At 43.8% G+C, this 14960-nt stretch overlaps 1 protein-coding gene across 4 annotated transcripts in view; it reads left to right on the forward strand.

Moving 5' to 3' along the window:
• LOC146623694 (vacuole membrane protein 1-like) overlaps positions 1 to 12280 on the forward strand; it is a 59974-nt gene extending 47694 nt beyond the window's left edge. For 3 of the 4 annotated variants that reach the window (XM_085364251.1, XM_085364250.1, XM_085364252.1), the window contains exons 11-12: positions 9428 to 9530; positions 10547 to 12280. In XM_085364251.1, the coding sequence (XP_085220377.1) occupies positions 9428 to 9530; positions 10547 to 10690 (247 nt within the window). In that variant the 3' untranslated portion in view covers positions 10691 to 12280. The remainder of the gene's footprint in view (positions 1 to 9427; positions 9531 to 10546) is intronic. The other variant, XM_085364253.1, reaches the window with a different exon arrangement.
• Positions 12281 to 14960: the final 2680 nt, after the last annotated feature.

The following is a 14960-nucleotide window of genomic DNA, read 5'->3' on the forward strand; positions in this document are numbered from 1 at the left end:
GCTCCTGTTCTTAATTAAAAGGCTCATTTTTCACATCCTTGCACATTTTTTGCAGATTTTCTGATGTCAAAATTTTCCTAATTCAGGAGTTTTTTGTTTGTTTGTTTTAAACTTGCTAGAAGTGACTTTCTGACAGAGTGGGAAACACCCTGATTCTAGGCTTCGTGTAACACCTGGACTCTGTGTCTGTTCCTCCTTTTCTCCGTTCTCTTATCTCAGCAGCAGCTCAAAATCACCCAGCACATGTGGCAGTGGAACAGGGAGCTTTCCTGTGTTTGAATCCAAGTTTTCCATCCTCTCGTTGATCTTTTGTAAGTGTTCGGTGAACAGTTTACTCTGATTCGTGCCATTTCTTCATCAACAATTTGTAACCGATAACTGGACAGGACGTAAAAGACGCTTTCTCTAATTGGAAGACAAACTGCAGCGATCCAGTTGTGTTTATGCTTGTCACTGGTCCCTGTGGTGGAACTGGATGAACTTTCTCTAAACGCCAGATGAGAAATTTGTTTCATATTATCTCATCTTCTGACTTCACACCCTGTTCTTCACAAAGTCAGCAGTAGGTTGTTTTGTATGGAGCTCGACAATTCCTTCATAGCCATGGATGAAGGGAAGGGTAGTCTTTGTCAGACTCTGAGAGAAAACCATTGACATGCAGAGAGGAGTCGAGACCTGAATAGGTTGTGCTGTAGAAACCGGTGTGCTGAGGCCACGGGGAACCCCAGCACGTCTTCATAAGAATGCACCTATTTCCATGCGAGTCCATCTCTAAGACATGAGTCGATTACCAGCACAATGGGCCTCCACATGGCTGTTTCTGCTGCATAAGGCATTGGGAGATCCCAGCATGCAGCCCTGCTCGGGAGGAGGAGGCACAGGTCAGAGCAGGCCGGTGGGTGATAGTGGGAACCACTCGTTGAATCATAGAGGAGCATTTCAAGTTAGGCTTTGCATTTACATGCAGTGTTGTGCTACGATTGTAATGTATTAGGTACTCTTGGTGGAATAACAATGAGTCGGTAAACTCAGCTGGATTATGTCTCAGATTATTTTCAGCATTTACTTTTTGTTTTGTGACAAAAAAAATCCTTCTAAGCAAACACGACCAACGCCGCGTATTTGAAAATGGCAAAGTGATGGAAGTGAGACTCAGTCGCTTGTGAGGAACCGTTTAGATTCAGTTTCCTCTTGAGTGCAGGGTCAGCGCAGCTTCCCGTGGACGTTAACTATAAAACAACCAAGCTGTGGCTGCTGGAGAAGTTACTGAGAACCATGCAAATCAAACTATTCTGGGTGTTCACAGAAGGGCAGTTATTTATGCACACATACTCAACTTCTGGTGTTTAAGGTCTGTTACTGCTTGTTTCCACTGAATTTCACTTGCGTTGAACACTCGCGCCTCGTTCATATAGAAACTAGGTTTGTGTGGTTTCGTACTGAATGACGGGGTGTCTGGCGTAAAGGTAGCTATGGTGCACTCGCAGGCAGGAAGGGATTGAATCATCTGGCACCGCATTAGTCTGATTGAAGCAGAAGGTATCCAATTGTGGCAGTGAGATTTCTTGCAATTTTAGAAAGAAGAGCGCATTGAACTGCATGTTTTGCTGTGATGTTTTGGACCTTGAACGTGTAGAAAATGGTGAACTGTCATCTCACCTCACTGCACCTATAAATAGCCCTTATTGAGCATATGAGCAAAGTCTTCCTGTTAACCCAAAGTGCAGGAAGGGAGTATTTTCAATACTATGAGTCACTGGCTCTGTTGGTCACCTGAGAACTGTACTGACAAAGATGGCATTGATCAGTCTTTCCACTGCCAGGCCTATTCACCCAAACGCATTCATGATGCGATCAGCCGGGGCGAGACAGCGAGACTGAGCGGTGGTGTGGTGGCAACTGTCCTTTTATACGCCATCATTAAATTTAATGTGTGGCTCAGCAGAGTGTACTTTTTTTTATTTATTTTTTTAATCTTCACTTCTGATTACCCAGATTTGCACCTGACAGGGAAACAGCGGCAGGAGCAGAGAAGTCCAAAGGTCTTAGTACAGCCATGTAAAATAATAATCTGTCGCTCAAGACTGTAGGTCCTGCAGGCCGGTTTTTGCCATTAATGGCACACTGAGGTACTCCAAAGATCTGATCTGAATGGAAATATAGCATTGCTTAGTGTGTGTGTGTGTGTGTGTGTGTGTGTGTGTGTGTGTGTGTGTGTGTGTGTGTGGGGGGAGAGGTCATATGTGCTGCAGGTCTGGTGTCATATTATGAGCCTCTGAGGCATCATGTGTGTGTGTGGCAGGACTTCCTGCTCCGTTCGGCTGATTCTTTTAATGCCGAGTCGTTCACCGCACATGCTCCACACTCACCAAATCATCCCTACTATTACTAATGTATTCATCAGGGTGGCAAGTGGCCCGCATGTTGTTTTAGGAAACAGTACGCCATTGATTCACTTTTAGAGCGGCTCATTTATCAGGGGAACACAACGTGACCTCCAGCTCTTAATCAGCATCGTCTACTGGGAAGTGTATTGTTTTGTAAATCCTGTAAACATTTTAATGTGTGCTGTAATTTCACCATGTCATGTCATGAGGATGTGTCTGTGAAAGGAGTCATGCCAGACAGGACCTGAGTCAGAGGCCAGCTGAGCAGACGTCCAGGACCCTCGTACTCCCAGCCGCTCATCCGTCACACCTCAGTCAAAACAGACGCATCATCTCACATCAGCCTAAGTAATGGGAGGACAGACTGCAGAGGGTTGTTTCTGATAGTTCTATCTGAACGATCACCGCTGTGAAAAATAGCTTTATTGTCCAGGTTTGGGTGTTTTTAAGACCTCAGACTGAAAACCAGGGAAACGACTCATTTTAAATGTGACAACACAAATAAATATGTACAATCAAATTTCAAGTATACCAAAAATGCACTTGTACAGTGTCATTTTTGCAAATCTGAGGACTAAATTACAGTCACATTCAACGTTAATGTAGTGTGCGTGTGTTTGTTCAAGAATAGAAAAGCGTGGCAAACGTTCATAAGAGCTTCACTTTCCGTCTCTGACCACAACCTCGAGGGCGCATCGTCAGAAAATAATGATCTGGATGCTTTCACGGTGCTTTTTCCTGTTTTGCTGGTGATGTCGTTTGTCTTGTACAAACATCATTGGCTCCTTAACTAACACGTCTAGAGTGGTTCATAGAGGGGATCGGACATTTGCGGTTGTGGCGCCGAAAATGTGGAGCGATCTACCTCTCCACATTTTTCCCTTTCTATACCGTACGAGAGTTACCAACTTTTTATTTGAATTTTCTTACCTGTTTGATGTTGCTAAAGTTATTGTTTAGTTCTCTGTTGTTATTAAATGTACTTTATAAATAAATGAAATGAAACATTGTTACAAAAACACTCCATCTTCTCAAACTTTTGGGATTTCCTTACCTGGATGACAACAATACATCTCATTTGCTAAAACTTTCACTCTCGCAACGTATAGTTTTGAAGCGGAAGCTATATAGCATCCTGTGGCTTTTAGCAGGTAGCTACTAACCTGTGTGGTTACAAACTACTAGCATTTCACATATATGACACACCACAGAGGCACTGTATAGTTCCCCAGTGTACTGTACACACATATACCTTGCTACTCAGCGACTGATGAGCTGCTTTGACTGATGATTGTCTCATAAATATGTGACCTTGGAGAGTTTCTGTTCTTCACGTAAACCTAGCGCGGTGTGACAGATTCATTTCCCCACTCTGGTATTTTTGAGGGTTTTCTTAAACAGAGTTTCCCATTTGTAACTCACTTGTAAGAGCTAGGTGTCGTCTCATAGGAAATAATGTCATTATAGATCCCGCTACACAACCGTCCCCACAAGCCTGACATCACAGGTTAGATGGAGACACCTACATCTCTCATCTTCTCATGCATCTGCTGCTGTAGCCTGAACAGTTTGACTTGTCTGGATGCGTCTCAGTCAAGTCTGACTCACTGAATAACCCCGCGGTCCAGGCCTGGTTACCCGGTGCCCCAGCAACTCCATACATCCCCAACACCAAGAGAGTTTGTGTAGGCACGCTGACCTGAACCTGGGGTGGGTGGGTGGTCACAGGGACTACAGCAGTGTTTCATGTGGGAGGAATAATAGAAAGCTATAACTGGTCCCCCTAATTTCCTGGCAGCTCTGCGGAGAGGAGAACACGAGTCTATGCTTCTGTATATGTAGGTGTATGTATGTGTGCTGGCTGCCACAGATGGCTGCAGAGCAGGGATGTGATAAACACCCTGGGCAGGGGGATCTCCGTCCAGGAGTGGGCTCCATGCTTTAGTGGTGAAGTCATTGGGAAAAAGCCCGGTCGAACTGGAGGAGGAATAGACACGCACCCACAGGCACACACAGATTACCTTACAACATTTGCACGTGAATCGAAATTTTCCCGACTATTAAATGAATCGCACTCCTCCCCTAATTCCGTTATTCCAACACTTAATAAAGTTCAGTTGGAACAGTAGCAATTTATTGAGGCGTGTAAGCCACGAAAGCCGATTTAACGAGAAATTTGCAGTGTCAGTGTTTCGAAGAGAGACGAAGAGGTCAGAGTGCCTCAGGTTAGCGCACCACCTATCCACGCTGTGCTTCTCGCAGCGTCGGCGCTGTTATGTTAGGTGTGAACTGTGGCCCTGTGCAGCATTGGGTAACACCAGCGATTGCCTAAGCCAGTTGTTGTGCTGGTGTTGTAACCCGTTGGACCTGGCCAGGGTTTGGCTGTCATGTGAGCCCTTGTTCTCTATCTTCCTCTTCCTGGACGCCGGGCACGTGTGTGCCTGCTTGTCATTGTGTGTGTGCTTGGAATTAAATTAGCATTAAGAACACAAATTGTACATTTTAAGAGGATCTGTGTTCAACTGCCTTTGGAGGTGGCGGCCTATGGAAGGGGCATACATGTCAAAGGTCACCTGTGACTCACTGCCAGTGGAATGTGGGTGTGGGGAGGGGGGGTTGTTTCTCTTTCTTTTGTCTGTTTTTGTCTCTTTTCCCTTTGCAGCATTAGAACATATTGCTCTTTGAACAGAAGGAGTAAATGATAGTTTATTAAAGACAATTTAAAAGAGGCTGAGATTGGGCTGCTAAAATGAACCCAGCAGAATGAATCGGCTGCAGGAAGCTTGAGAGATGTGGGGGTTTCCTTGTTTTCTCAGAGCCTCTTTCCCCCCCATCCTTTCTTTCCTGATTATTGATCAGGCTGCACCTTGTTCACAGTTAAAGAACAGACACGTCGCAGGTTGTTACAGGTTTAGTGCAACTGAAAGTGATGACAAGTTGAGCACACATGTGGTTTTTTGTTAAATTTGCATATTTGATGCGGTGAATAATTTCAATGTTCATGTAATCCAGCAAACAAGTTTTGTGCGTCACCCACATTCCTTCGTTTTTCCAGGTGTGAGGATTAAATAAAGATTTTCTTGATGCACTTCAGAGACAGAAAACGTTATTCTGTTTTCTTTTACTCTCCATTATTTTTCTAACATTTAGCATTAATATAATTTTTACCTGCTTCAGCAGAATTATAAAAATGTTCTTTTTAAGTCATTGAATTTTTAAATAATTGAAACAGATGAAGAAGTGTGTGTGGACGGTGATGGCAGTGGCTTTTCCCCCAGAATGAAATTGGTACCTCGACTGGTGTTTGATGTTTCATTGTACTACTGTACTATGTATGACTGTGCAATGACAATAAAGAGTTATCTTATCTTATCTTATCTAACCTAAAACTGAGTTTGTAAAGGATTTTACCAAACACTCTGATTGTCAGTGTTTTGCCTTTTGTCCATGTGTTTATTTTACACAGATGCACAGTGTGACCGCACTCACAAGTATTTGGAAAAATGGAAAAAGTGATTTGGTTTAGTGGTTTTGTGAGAGGATGGCGGTGCCCTGGTTTCTCCTGTATCTCTGGACGAGCTCTTCACGGTCAGAAATACTGATCAGCTTGTGCACAGCTTGATTAAAAGCATTCTTGAAATAAAGGCAGCAAAGTAATAGTTTTGTTTAAACTCGTATCATATAAGAGCTCCAAACATTTAAGTCTTGAACTCTGATCGCATGCAGGACATTTCCAAATGTGGATTTTCTTTCAGCTGATGAATAAAATATTGTACAGTGGAGCTTTCATGCATTCCTCCTGCTGCGCCTCTTATTGTCAAAAGTTCACAACACAGATGATAATAAATGAATTTAATTCTTTTACATATTTAGTATTTACTGCTGTATTATAATAACTTATGAAAGGATGTATTTACTCAGTTGACTAAATGGAAACTGTTTGATGCTGATTGTTAATAAGCTGATGATTTAGATATAAGAATACTCTGCCTTCATTTGTGCTGGTGTATGAACAGCAGCTGCTGTGTGAATATATCCACATAACACACAAAACAAACTTTAAATTTAAAGCCCAAATTACTGAAAGCCTTTATTTTTTATTTTTTTGAAGGGAAACAATTTAATTCTAATTATTGTTGCTGGTGTTCATGCATGGAGCCTTCTATGATTGAAAAAGCACCTACATTTTAGGACTTAATAATACACAATTTTTCTTTAGAAGAATAAAGTAACAAAAGTGCCGTCTTCTGTTTCATTTTTGTTTTGTTCGTTTTATAAACGTGTCACTGCTGTTCGATGTCTCTGAACGTGAACACACAGATGATTTTCATGTGAAATACACAAAACTTCTGCTCCAGTTTTTATCATTACATGATGACAAGCTGATGGACAAATCTGTCATTTTATTGTTCACATGTTAAAGCTGATTATTTGAATAAAATACAACAACTTGAGGTATTTTATAGTTTAATGAGCTGAATTATTGCTGACATGCAGTTTTACTAATATTTTTACTAAATAAAGGTGACCAGAAAATGTAGACATGGCCAACAGTTTTAATGAGCATTTTCTACTCGATATAATAAATTGTCTGGAGCTTTTAATGTAAAACTGAGACTCATAAAAAAGTGTATTAGGTAGTTTTTTTTTTTTTTTAATTACATTATTTGCTCATTGTTCGAGGCCTCAGTGCTTCTGAGTTTTCTTTTACTCTTCACTGCTCGCAGAATTTCAGCAAAGCTGCTGCTAAAGTTTGTTCAGGCTCATTCTTTGCCACATTTAATCCTTTTGCTGTTTTTCGCCAATTTAACTCATTTAAACATCTCTAAATGCAACTTTCACAACTTTGGCTAACATGTATATAATTCATGCACAGGTGACACAAATCTTTCATTTATTTTAGGTATCAGAAGGTCATTAATCTTCTACACTTGTTGCACACACTCACACACACTCACAGGTAAATTACAAACACACTTACAGTAGGAATTCTTAAATCCAACAATTTCTCAGCACCTTGTGTCGGAAAGTGAAAATATATTCCCCAAAAAACACAAAGTCACTTGATATTTAATGGGAAGACGAAGAGAGCGTCCTCACTCTGGCATTAAATTCTTGTTTTAGACTGAAGCTTTGAGCTTCTTTGTTGGTGGATTTGCCCTGGCTCATGACTCAGTGTTGCTCATCGTGTAGGAGATGATTCGCCCGCCATTTCTGAAAACGGTTTCTTTCCTTCTTTGTTCTTGCGTGTTTACTTTTATTTGCTTTTAACTCCTGTGTTTTCTAGTTGTTGTGCTCAGATTCAGCGTCTCAACCAGGTTTTATATTTTAAATAAGTTTGGTAAGATTGTGTGTGTGTGTGTGTGTGTGTGTGTGTGTGTGTGTGTGTGTGTGAGTGAGTGAGTGAGTGAGTGAGAGAGAGAGAGAGAGAGAGAGAGAGAGAGAGAGTGAGTGAGAATGTAAGAGGAATTTTGTGACATGGGGGATGGGAATAGCAGAGGCTTTGTTTCCCTCCAAAAAGATTTTTGATAGTGTGTGTCCTTTGCATTTTCTGTTGTGTAATTTAAAGCGTGATCCATCTGTTAGACTTCCTGTCTGCTTTGTAACCATTCACGTGTAGGATATCCATTACCCGTTATAAAGTTAATCATTACTAAAAGGCTTCCTCGTTGTTAACTCAATCATTTAACACAATCTTTTCTCTTTTTTTCTCACCCTCAGATAGCAGATAGGTGTGTGTAGATTGTGTGCGTTTGTACGTGCGTGGAGGTAGGGAGGGACGGAAATGACAAGCCTCCTTCAGAGAAAGTTATCAGCGATAAACTCAACCGTATGTGACATGACTGCCCACGCAAACCTGTCTGAAAATCTTTGATGGGTCTCTGAGCTTTGAAGATGCCTTCCCAGTACGAACAAAAGACAGAAGTGGAGCAGAGGGAATGCTTTGAAACGAAAGCTCAGAGGATGTAGCTGACGGTGTGTAGCTACAAAACAGAAGAAGTAAAGGTCTTTAGTATGTATTTGTTCAGTGATTAATCACTAACTCCAGCCAAGGGATGGGCCACTGATTTGCTATTCTAGGGCATTCTCTGCAGCCTCTCACGTCTTTTTTTTCTTTTCGTGTGTGTGTGTGTGTGTGTGTGTGTGTGTGTGTGTGTGTGTGTGTGTGTGTGACAAAGAGAGAGGGAAGGGGGTTCAGTAGTATCTTGTAGTTGGTGGCTAAACCTTGTAAAGGGTTTTCCTAATATGGGCCGTCTTACTGGAGTTCCCTCCCCCTGTGGGCCATCCCCCAGGTCTCAGCCAGTGATGACACAGCGTGGGTACGACTCACTTCCTCATTAATTGGCTGAAACCAGTTCTTACAGGAACCGCCTGTGATAAATGTGAGAGTTCTGAGAAGTCATTCATTTCTCCTGCTGCAGCGGCAGAGGAGGCACTGCAGGGGAGTTGAACGAGTTCACCGATGTGTGTGTGTGTGTGTGAGCGAGAGGAGGGGAAGTGTGTGTGTGAGGAGAGAGACAGCGGAGTGGGAGAATGTGGGTGACTACTGCTGCCGCAGCTGCCGACTGCGAGCCGGCCAACTTTACTTCAGCTGTTTTAATCTGTTTTTTTCCTTTTGTTTTGATTTTTAAAATTTTCAGTTTGTTTCCGAGTGCTGCTGTTTTTTGGGGTTTTTATTTTATTTTTACAGCTGTGGTAGTCTGTTTTTCTCTGTGTGGGGGGGGGTGAGCAATGAAGGGATCGCACTCGCTGCTCTCCGTCTTTCTCTCTTCTCGGAGAGAGGAAGCAGGCGAGGCCGACACTGTACAGGAGACAGGACAGCGTGCCTCCCTTTGTTGCTGCCCTTGGGCTGGTGAGTAACAATGATGTGATGTGATTTGTGCCCCGCAACCCCACCCCCTCCCTGTTCTTTCCCCAATGCATCCCCCCTCCACCCTCTACCTCTGTCTTTCTCTCTCTACACCCCCCTCCCCCCACTCTTTTTCCTCCTCCTCCTCCACCAACACCACCAACCCCCACACCCCTGTTGGTGGAAACAGATCTGTTCCACTGCTGGGTGCGGCACTGCAGAAGCCCTTCAGGGAGTACTTGGAGGCCCAGAAGGCCAAGCTGCACCATCTCACTGGAGAGGGGATCCCAGCTGTAAGTACAAGGGGCCTCAGTGCCCAGCTTCTATTCATTCATGTTTGCAGCCTAACAAAAAGTGGAACGCACCCCACTTTCTCCAACCTTTTTTGTTCCCTTTCCCTCCACTTATGCCTAACCCATTTTCTCTAATGTGCGCACCTGTTTTACTTGACTTTTTATTCGTTTAAAAAATCATTATTTCATAATCCAAAGTTGTGTGTGCATTGTAATCTGTAGAAATGACACGGGCCTGTTTAGGGCTAGAATGACAAAGTAGCTTAGGGCGGGCTGGGCGGGCTTGAGTTCAGGGAGGAGAAAGAGGGGGGAGAGGGGCCAGTTTGGGGTCTGGCTTCACTTGCTGTATTGAAGTGTACTACTGTAGCACTGCTGACTCATGCTCGATCTTACCAATTGGGAGAGTGCGTCCGAGCGTGGTCCCTCCCCTATGTGTCACACACAAACACTTGCACTCAGTGCCCCGCCTGAACCCGGCACTGACTGTGGAGCGGGGCGCCCACCCCCTCCGCTAGTGACAATCCATCAAAACCCCCATCTGGGGGAAAAAAGAGCCAGTTGTAGCTTATTTGTCTTTGAAAACTTTGTTCCTCCGGCTCTTTATTTCCCACTTTTCTCCCGTTCTGTGTGATTCAAGTGATTGAGTGAAAATATTTTTCCTTTGAATTCTAGGAAGGAGGAGGAAAGGATCGACGTTGAGTTGCACAAGGACAGATTAAGGCATTTCTAGAACAATGTTCCTTTTTTCTTGTAACTTGAGCCTTCAGCAGTTACAGGGTAGAAACGAGGCAATTTAGCTTGGTGGAGGCAGGCTGCAGGCTGGGGTCAGCGGGGGCGTTAAGAGGGAGGACGGTGGGGGCTGCCGCGTGTTTTATTACCCCCGATCTCTATCTGTCCTGCACATGGAGCTGGATCCCCACCTAGCCTACAGCATCAGGAGCAGAAGGGAGAGCAGTGTGAGGGGCAAAGACTGACAGAGCTCCTCTCTCTTCTGTTCTCTCTGTGGTTCCTGGCAGGAGGAGAGCTGGCTGTCGTGGCTCTTTGAGAAGGTTGTGGTCATCATGGTATGCTTCTTTGTCTGCTCCATTGTCAACTCCATGGCTCAGAGCTACGCCAAGCGCAAACGGCAGGAGAAGTATTCGGAGAGCAAGGCGGAGTGAAGGCTGGCTCGAGATCAAATCGGTCCATCACCTCCAGGCTGCTACCACTCCTTCCCTCCTATCTGCTCTTCCTCCTGGCTGATCCCCCGCTGTGTATTTAGGGAAATATGAGCCCCATCTGGTTTCTCTCTTGTGGTATTAGCGACTTGGACTTCTATTTGCTTGTTTTTAAAAGCTTTGCATTTGGTAGGTGTTTGCTGGGCTGCATGTGAGCGCGTGGAAACTGCATTAATGTTGGTGCTTTTAGGAGCTCCACGTGATAATTCTCCCCAGTAGGCCTTAAGCTGCACTGTTTATTCCACTGGTGTTTATTCCACTGGATTTGTCTAATCTGAATAAGCTAGCATCGTTGCAATGGTATCTTATAAAACCAGTACAGAGTTTGTTGTTTTATTTGGTTAAGAAACAATGACTTATTGTGTATCTCTGCCAGCCTCGTAGGAATCCTGTATTTATGCTGGACTGTAGCTCGGTGTCAGGCAATGGTAACTCTTCTTATTTCTAAATATTGTTGAGCTCCAAGTTAATTGTAGTAGAGATGTTAATAGATGGTTCCAGTTGTAAATGGTGCTTTAGACAACTACTTCTTTTGTGTGTACAGTAAAGCGCTCTGTAGTACTTTTGGAGAGAAATGATAAATCAGCCATGAATCACCCGCTGGTCCCTTTGTCTGCCCTTATTGTTCTGCTTCCAGGAAGAGAGCGCATGACTCAGCCCGGGGCTACTTTACCAGATGCAGCCGTATATTGAATCAGATCTACAACTGTGCGCGTGCCTGTGTGTGAGACTGAGAGCAAGACGGAGATAGTAGGTCGTGTTGGCATGGCTGCCACATTTGTTGCTCTCCTTTTTTGTTTTTTTCTTTTATGGATTAAAGCAGACTGCGCTCCACTCACAGCCGGGGAGTCGGAGCGATAGCCGCCGATCCCTCACACTTAGAGACGATCTCTGTTATGATGTCAGATGTTCTTCTTTGTCTTCTTTTTTAAAGCCCTCTTCTCCCGCACGAGGACGCCAGGCTCGTGTTTGATATTACGCGAGCAGCTCTTAAAGCAAAAGCGCTTCCATCACATTTTTCTCTTTCTTTCTTTTTTTACTCGCTGGATAACGACAGTTGGCTCTCGGTGTCCGCGGTATCTTCCTTTTTTCAGTAATTGCCAGTGAAATGTGCTATTTCTTCTCTGTACCGCTGTTGTGCTACGCTGGACTGAGCGCAGCGGGTGCTAGAGCAGGCACAAGCAGCGGGGGAAAAAAAACCCTCAAGTGCACAGTGAAAAGCGTCTGTGCCGTTACCTCAGCTGAACCCTCGAATGAACTCGTTGCACTGCCCGAGTCACGGAGCCAGGAGACGAATCACTCGAGTAGATTCGAAACAGAGGGGCACTGTTGAGCGAGCTGAAGCCTGCGCTCTGCACCGGCTCCAGTCAGAACATTCACATCTCCTTTCTCCTGTCGTGGTAAGTAGCATTAGGGCTCTTTCTCTTTTCCTTTTTTTTCTCCCCCCCCTTTCATTGTTGTCGTTCTGTACATGCATACGTCTCAGGCATGTCCGTCACACTCTCGGCCTGTCAGATAGCTTATCAGACTGGTGTTGGCTGTTAAGATTGCAAGGCGACAACAGTCTGTAGGCTGTCTGACATTTCGGGCTCTTTCATCTGACCAGCATCCTGTTTTGTCCTCCTTCTGTTATTGTCATTGTTTCAGTTAGCATCAGTTCCCATTTAGAGGTGTGTGCCACGATGTCACTTCCCTTTATCCCAACCGCTTGTGAAACGTCGGCGATACGGGTCTGTTATTTATTTCCTCCGTGCTGACGTCTGTGAGGGTTTTTCTGTCGGTCTGTGTGAGGAACTGTGAATTCACATGTTTGCAAATGCACACGTAATGATGTCAGCGATGTACTTCTATGTGCACGTCTGTGTGAGTGTGAGAGTTGGCTCTTTCCTCTTGAATTTCCAGAGAATCCAGACAGCGTACACCTTATTGCAACACATCATATTGTGACACTCGGTGCTAGGTATGGTACATGCAGTGCTTACCCAGCTTTCCTTCCCTTTCACACTTCCCTGTTCTGTTTTACTGAGAACTTTCTTCTGTTGCTCAATATGTACTTTTTCTTTTGTGCCGAGCTGCATTTTATTGGAACAGCTCTTTGAGGGGGTGTTTTTTTTGTTTTGTTTTTTCCAACAGCCACACATCGGTAATTACACAAAGCTGAAAATCATTGCTTGACCAGTGAATGCTTGTGCTGCACAGACACATTTTATTTTAGGTTCGTCTTTTTCGAGAATAGAGCAAAAGCTGCAAACGTACTCCCGGTGAAGCAAAATCACGCTGGAATGGCTCGCTGGCTTAAAAAGTGCTTTTCTTGGCACATTCAGGACGTCCTGTTCCATAAGGGAGCCCCCTTTTGGCAAATACAGTGTGCGTGTGCATGTTTGTCTAGAAATGCTGTTTATATTTCTACGTGGAAGTGCCTGTATTTCTTGTTGAATATGTCTGTACCTGTGCTATTTTTAAAGGTGTACACACTGTTTTTTATTCTACTTTTTCTAAATAAAGTCTATTAAAAGGAGGATTTGTATTCGGTTCATTATTCGATAAGTCTCGACTGCCCAGGTTGGCGTTTACCTTCAGGCCTCCGAAGAATCTCACGTGTCAGCCAAGAAACTGGGACTGGGAGGATACAGAGTCCATCACAACTCCGATTTCCACGTCTGATGTTTCAGATCCAAACTGTTATCACATTACTGATTTGCCCTCTACACTGACATCATCTCCATTTCAGATTCCAAGCTAAGCTTTTGCTGAGTTTGGGCTCTCGTCACAAATGAAGTCTACTTAATCTGAACAGCCTCTCCATGAAGTAGTAAAATAATACTGCATCAGTTTTAAATTATTATTAACACTCATAACCCTATACTGCATACTAAATACATTATACCCTGTGCTTTGGAACAGACAGCTGCAGGATTTTAAAGCGATAAATAATATGTATGAAATGTCACATGACTTCTGTGTGGTTATGAAAAAATAAGAACCCAGTGTTGGTGGGTGTGTTTGAACACAGCGTGATCTTGTGTCCTGAGGTCAGGCGTGTGACCTGTGCCGAGTCCTGTCCCGTTCCCAGAGCAGCCACACCCAGAGCACCATGAAGATGACTATTTCCACCCACCCCACCCTTCCCCTGGGCTCTGTCTGAAAACCTAACATGCAAATCGTGCCTGTCTAAACAGGTTGGGGGACTGATAGATAAGCAGTGACACTGCTTTTGTCCTCTCGCTGGTCTCCCCATATGCTGTATAAACTATATTACAGTTAAATCTGGTGGCGCTGCTTCTTTCCAGCACCCTCCTGCCTGCCTATGGCTCGCCACCCCCTCGCTGTCTCTAGCTCTCCAGTTTGTGCCCCTCCTTTCAGCACGCTGAACACCCAGGGATGCTGAAATATCACTGACTTCATCCAACACCCGCCCACCCGCAAGCCCACTCTGCATTTGGTTATCCACTTAGTTCCTTTCACATTCTGTCTCATTACATTATGCTGACAATGTGGATTTCTTTTCATTCTTTCTTTCTTTTTCTAATTCAGACTCACACTAAGGTCCTTCGTTTTTGTCAGCAGCGGTCACGGGATCGTGTCAGACCACAGTGGAGTGAGCAGGCGGACCAAATGGTACAAAGATGCTTTGCAAAGAAAAGTCACCCCGTTAAAACATGGAAAAGCCGAACGAGCTCCAAACCCTATCGTCAGATCGCAAGAGAAGGATTTAGTGACATAATGCCCTGTTTAGGACGACAGCTGTGCTACAATATGCCGTTTATAGACAGAATGTGATGTCAAACTTAAACCTGGAGAAGATGTGTCCTTCCTGCCAGGAAGTAGGAGACATCCTGTGTTCGATAGTTAACTGTTTTAATTTAATACTTTTAATAATTGAGATGATTTTTCTTTTTTTCTTTTTTTTGGACATAAATTATTATTCAGTGCAGAGTATTTTACATCTCACAGATAAGCATGTTGATGATGTTTGGCAATATTAGATTACAAAAATATAAATGTTACTATGCGGAGCGTAAATAATACGCAGGTTCGGTGTTGGATATATGAAGTTTTAAACTAGATAAATATTAGCATACATATTAATACAGCTACATTTAAACAAAATGCAACTGGACTCATTTGCAGACCTTGTGCCTGCTTACACACACACATAAAGGCAAATGTAGAAACAAAAGACACACAGCAACCACCCAAACTTTTTCATTTT

This window comes from Diplotaxodon limnothrissa, linkage group LG10 (assembly GCF_057381915.1).
Source record: "Diplotaxodon limnothrissa isolate DT_005_m linkage group LG10, D_limnothrissa_male_GT1.1, whole genome shotgun sequence".
Taxonomy (NCBI): domain Eukaryota; kingdom Metazoa; phylum Chordata; class Actinopteri; order Cichliformes; family Cichlidae; genus Diplotaxodon; species Diplotaxodon limnothrissa.